Genomic DNA, 6,532 nt, shown 5'->3' with positions numbered 1-6,532 from the left:
TATTATTTTCGATGCTACTCCTTTGTTTTGCAATGGAATGGGTCATCACTTTCACAGTTAACTTACATAATTTGATAGCAATTGTGCTTTTGTATTAAATGTATCCTACTCGCACATCTGACATTTCTGCAGCATTTTCAAAAGCACACAAAGTATCTTTTAATTATATTTAAATTAATTGCAATAACTTAGATTGTCTTTTTGTTCAGATACAACATGCCATATATAATACATGCAATAGCTAATCAAAATATACATTTATTCATATTTCTTGCTTTTAAATATATACCTTTATTGACTACAAAGAATTTCATTTTCATGTCATCATGGCAAAGATAAAATAAATCAGTTATAAGAGATGAGTTATTAAAACTATTATGTTTAGAAATGTGTTGAAAAAAATCTTTTCAATACAGCTTAAAGTGACATTTAAAGACTTAACTAGGTTAATTAGGTTAACTAGGCAGGTTAGGGTAATAGACTGTATTAAACTGTAGACTCAGAAAAGAAACTGCTTAAAGGGGCTAATAATTTTGACCTTAATTTTTTTTTAAATAAAAGCTGCTTCTGTTCTAGCTGAAATAAAACAAATTAGAAAAAAAAAATTATATTATTAAAATATTATTAGACATACTGTGAAAATTTCCATGCTCTGTTAAACATAATTTATGAAATATATATATATATATATATATATATATATATATATATATATAAATCAAAGGGGGGCTAATAATTTTGACTTCAACTATATAGGGGAAACCATAATATTTAAATGATTAGATTGTATAGATTTTTTTTCATTATTAGAGATGTTTTATAGCCTTCTTGTTTCTTGTAACTGAGGTCAAAAAATTATAAAATATTTTTAAATCTTAACAGAGCAAGAAGGGAATAATTGACATTACTACTTTTACTTTGTTACTTTGTGTATGTGAAACTTTCACATACCCCATATGTCAAATTTTTTTTTGAAAATGTCCACAGATTCTGTCTGGCCCTAGTTATAAGTCAGAAATTTTTTCATTAAGTAAAGCAGTTTATTAGAGACGTATTAATTAGAATTAATATAGAGAAATATTAATTAGAATTAATATTTATTGAAGAGGAAAGAATTTAGTAAACCTGAAACAAATATAATTCCCCTGTTAATTGACAACATACTGTGGATGCATTCATCAGTTTAGGTCAGTTTAGCTGTAAAATACTGCCATCTAGAGAATATTTCACACAAAGGTAGTACAGTTCACAATTTTAAAACACTGGCAGCTTTTTAAAAATAAATATCAGACATTTTTATATAAATGTACACTCTACAATTATTTCTGCACATTTTATGAAGGTGAATTTAAAACATTAAGTACGAATAATTTTACACTATACAAATACAAGTACTTATAGATCTTAATGACTTAATTTTACCAAAATGATAACAAACAAATATTTGCTAATGGACACAATCTATTTAAACAGAAAGTCATTTTCACATTTAGTTGTTGTGGCAGTGCATATAAATGTAACACTTTCTTATCTTATTTAAGTCCTTTTAAATGTTCTATAATTTCATGAAGATCGAATTAAGGCCTTTAAGTTCAGATATTTTGTAATTGAAGCTGAGATCTCGTGTGAGTGTTGTTCAATACATAATGAGCATGTGTGCATATATTTACATATTACCTACAGCACATTCATCCAGTTTCGACCCTTGCCCGTTAGCAGCATTTCATTTACAACTGCATATAAGAATTGTCTTTACTGATACCTCTGAGCATGTACACATTTATCAAGTTGAGGCTGATATATTAAGTCTGGTTATGTCTATGATACATACCACTAGCAATATACCCATAGCCAATCGCGAACTACCTACAACCGTCTCCCCACTGTCGCAAAACTACGCTCGGTGTCGTGCACCGCGCCGCCCGTGCGAAGATGGCGGCTGAGCTGCATCCGCGCAGCGGAAAACTGATCGGTTTGTCGAACTCCAACCGAACCGCTCAACGGAATCAGCCGGTACAGGAATTCAATCACGGCCTGGTCCTCAGTCGGGAGCCGCTGAGGGACCGCGATGTCTTCACTGTCCGCATCGACAAGAAGGTAAACAAGCATGTCCCACCAGAGAGAGGGAGGGAGAGAGGGAGAAATGGAGAAAAGGGTGGGAGTCTGTCAGATCGTCTGCAGTGGTTCATTACTGAGGCACGAGGCTCTGACAGAGCTCATTCAGAGGTCATGCGGGGTGTTTAGGTGTGTGGATGATTCGTGATGTGCGTGTGCTGCGGGTTTGCGGTGATCTGTCATGGTTTGTCAGTGGCAGAGCTGTTGATGTTTGGATGCTCTCCTGCCTTGCTATTACTGGACTGTCATGGGGTTAACAAGACGAATCTGCTCTGTTCACAGCTGTCTAGTTATGCACAGCGTATTTGGGGAAATATTAGCCTGTATGTTCGCTCGGAAGGTCATGTAAACACGGTTTGGTACAGTCCGGTGAATCGATTCTCTTGAATTCGGTAATCGATTGGTCCTGTGACCCCTTCTGCAGGTTACATCCCGTGACTGTCTTTTAGTGTTATGATGAGTCACTGAGGTATTTATTCAAATGAATAGTTTAGATATATAGAACTGACCAAATCAAATCGAGAATGTTTAATGAGAACAAGTGGAACTGGGAACGTTGTTTCAGGCCTCTTAAGAAGCGGACAACGCTGAATTGCATGTATTACTGTAGCAGAGGGTTGTTGAATGCCTGATTCTGATTGGTTGATAAGTGTTCTAAGGTGTGTAGTTATTAAAAACAACAACATATAACTGAAGTAGTTCCAAGCAGGTATTGAGTGCATTGCAGTTCCACATGCTATACTGTAAAAATGCTGGGTTTCACATAATTCCTTCATGAACAAAAAAATTGATTAAGTTAGCGTAATCGTTTTTAGAAATTTAAGTGGCTTGAACGTAAAACAATTAGGTTGTTCCAAAAACATAAGAATTCTGTTGTTTCAACTCATTTTAAATAAGCTAGCTTGAACAAGCTTGCAAAAGTAATATTTTTGATTGTATGGTGTTCTTGAATGCTACATTCAGATTTGTTAATGGATGTCCGGACCTAGGTGTGCTGTTATTTTTGAAGAAACGGTTTAAAATATTTACAATAAATCCTGATTTCATTACAGTTTCATATCACTGCACTAAACATTTTAGGTAATTCTAAAGATTTGTTACAGTTTAATAACAGTTTAATTTTGTTTTTGATAAACAATATTATATGGAATTGCAATAAAATTTATGTCAATAATAACAATGATATGCTCTGGACTTTCTTTACTTTATATTGATCTAAGAGACAATCACACAGCAGAAATGTGCAACAATAGGAATCTTAAAGTGTGTTGATATTAGAGATGTACCAAATTTTCACCTACCGAAAATTTATCAGCCAAAAATATGTTATGGCATTTATTTGACACTAATCTTTGTAGCCTCAGTCATTGTTGGGGTACTGTTTTAAATCTGGAAGCATTAGATTAGATTAGATTCATTAACTACTGATATTGAAATATATATTGTTATCGATCAATATGGAAAATAATTATCAAGATTGTGAGCATCACAGTTGTGCTGTGGGTAGCACAATCGCCTTACAGAAAGAAGGTCGCTGGTTAGAGCCCCGGCTGGGTCAGTTGGCATTTCTGTGTGGAATTTGTATGTTCTCCCTGTATTCATGTGGGTTTCCCCCACATTCCTAAGATATGCGGTACAGGTGAATTGTGTAAGCTAAATTGTCTGGAGTGTATGAGTGTGAATGTAAGAGTGCATGGCTGTTTCCTATTGTTAGGTTGTTGCTGGAAGTGTATCTGCTGTGTAAAACATATGCTGGATAAGTTGGCGGTTCATTCCGCTGTATCGACCCCAGATTAATAAAGGGACTAAGCCGTAAAGAAAATGAATAAATTATTGAGACTGCATTTTTGCCATATCTCCCAGCCCTAGTTTGATTACAACGGGCAAAAAAACTATATACACTAACAAAGTTAATATGCTGAACAGTCGTTTTAAAAGTTGATTGTTGTCGTTTTTGCAACAAAATGTAATTTTTTTTTAACTAGCTACTCTCTTTTTCCTTACCTCTCAATTCAATTCAACAATTGCTTTATTGGCATGACAAATGTTACAAATGTATTGCCAAAGCAGTTATAAAGTTTACATAAAAATAAAAGAACATGCATGTCTAATAAAAACACTAAACAGTAGTAGTAGTACTAAAAAAAGTATATATATATATATATATATATATATATATATATATATATATATATATATATATATATATATATATATATATATATATATATATATATATATATATAATAATCAAATTAAAACAATGTAATATATCATATTATTCAATATATCATATTATTGTTCAGTATATCACATTATTATTCAATACATCATATAATTTATATTTATAACAATAAAAATAGTAATTGATCAGAACAAACTGTACATTTAACAATTAAAATTTTAGGATAACACAGTAATAACAGCAAAAATAATCAGTATATTTACAATGATATATTTATATCCCCACCCCCCCCCCCCCCCAACCCCCCCCCCCCCCCCACCCGAATTATTATAACATAATTCACACCAAATTTCTCCCTACCATAACTATATTAATAACTGTATTAATATTAGTAACTGCATTAGCCTGCTAGCAGTTACTTAAATGTCCCTTACTAGATCTAAAATGACATTTTTGGATTACCAACAGAGGCTTGGATGATACTCATTTAAACTAGTCCTTCATGAGCAGTTTTAGGACAAAAAACTGTCAAATGTGTTGAAGTAATTCTGTAGGTGTGGTAACTGTAGAAGCTTAATAATTGACTCTGGCCTGTTTAATTATTAGGAAAGTAATTCATGCTTGAGGTGTAACAGCATCTCAACCCTGGTTGTGCATAATTGTCTAATAACTCAGTGGACTGTCATCATTCTTTTTCACACATTATTCTTTATAAATCACTTCATCAAAGGATTTAAGTTTTTTTCAAAGGTCATTACAGCCTGCAACAGCAAACCAAGCATATATATACTAGTATATATATTAATCAATAGACTATTTCAACGTGGTGATGTCATTGGCCCATGAACATTTCCTGCTTGTTATCAAACTACTTCATAACTGTAACAAGAGGCAATTAAATTAAAACTTAATGTTAAAACAGCTCTCATAACATTATTTATCAATATGCGGCTCTTTTTGAATTTTCTGAAGCTATAGAAATTAAAAATGTAATACGGGAAATACGTTGGGACTGTTGTTTTTGTTTACATCTCAAAATTTTTATTAGTATAATAATGACAGATTATTTCTGGTTTTGTCACAAAATTACATTTAATTATCAATGAAAAACTCTTTCTATTGCTCTCCACACAAACGCACGTATACAGTAGGGACACAGACTCATAAAAATAGTTTTTTACTGCTGCTCTGTTGAATCGATGTGAAATACTGTAAAGTGCTGCTTTTGAAGCAGACACTCCAGACTCCTTTAAAAGGCACATACAGTATATGGCAATTTACATGAATCTTTCTCGCTCTTTCTCTAATAACTGCATTAGTCTGCTATCAGTGGCTCAAGCCTCATATTCCAGCTCTAAAATGGCATTTTTGAAATTGCCAGTGCAGGAATTGGGACGAGATGCATACGCAATTAGTCCTGCAAATGTGCATTTTAAGATAAAACCTAACAGCTGTCTTGAAACGCAACCTCTGAACAATCTGAACAAATTTCTTGCAATTTGTTTTAGTATTATTAGTGGATTAACTGACTTTAATGGCTTGAATTACTGGAGAATAATGCACACTCATTGTTTATTAGTATTTCCTACTTGCAGTTTATGTTTATCTGTTATTAGAAGTATAGATAAGTACCTTTCCATCTTACTCACTCACATTCCTTCTACTTATTCCACTTTATTAGGGGTTGCCACAGTGAAATGAACCGCCTCCATGTTTTTTATAAAACATCACCTTTTTATTTCTTAGTTTTATTAGAAGAAAGCCTAGAGACTTAATAATAGGTATTTATGCAAGAATTCGGTTTATGAACATGATCTTCCAGTTTTCTTGTGATATTAGCTGCTTATGCTTTTAATAAACACTTGTTTTTAAATTAGCTTGAAGTGTTTTTAACTAATGTTGTAGAACAAAACATGAAAGCAAATGTCTGTAGTATACACATATTCTTTCATAATATAGTGGTTGTTAGCTTTACATCAACATTACAGCCAGCAGATTATCTCGGAGTCTGAACTGTAATACACCCTCAAAAATAAAGTTATAAAGCTGTCACTGATGGTACCAGGGCTTCACGATATTGGAAAAATCTGACATATTGTGATTTCGATGCTCAAATGATATATTGTGTAGCCCTAGATGATACCTTTTCAAATATTACATTTTTGTACTTAAATGCTTCATCCAAGAACCTTCAGGGTACATATTAGTACCTAAAACCGGCTGCACGATATT

At 32.9% G+C, this 6,532-nt stretch overlaps 1 protein-coding gene across 2 annotated transcripts in view; it reads left to right on the top strand.

The window, feature by feature from the left end:
• The first annotated feature begins 1,905 nt into the window (after window positions 1–1,905).
• The window catches only part of neurl4 (neuralized E3 ubiquitin protein ligase 4), a 58,634-nt gene continuing 54,007 nt past the window's right edge, over window positions 1,906–6,532 (top strand). For both annotated transcript variants that reach the window (XM_021480311.3, XM_021480310.3), the window contains exon 1: window positions 1,906–2,097. In XM_021480311.3, coding sequence (XP_021335986.2) covers window positions 1,933–2,097 — 165 coding nt within the window. In that variant the 5' untranslated portion in view covers window positions 1,906–1,932. The remainder of the gene's footprint in view (window positions 2,098–6,532) is intronic.

This window comes from Danio rerio, chromosome 12 (genome assembly GCF_049306965.1).
Source record: "Danio rerio strain Tuebingen ecotype United States chromosome 12, GRCz12tu, whole genome shotgun sequence".
NCBI classification, from domain to species: domain Eukaryota; kingdom Metazoa; phylum Chordata; class Actinopteri; order Cypriniformes; family Danionidae; genus Danio; species Danio rerio.
The sequence above is the reverse complement of the archived record's forward strand: the minus strand, read 5'-3'. Positions and strand labels throughout refer to the sequence as shown.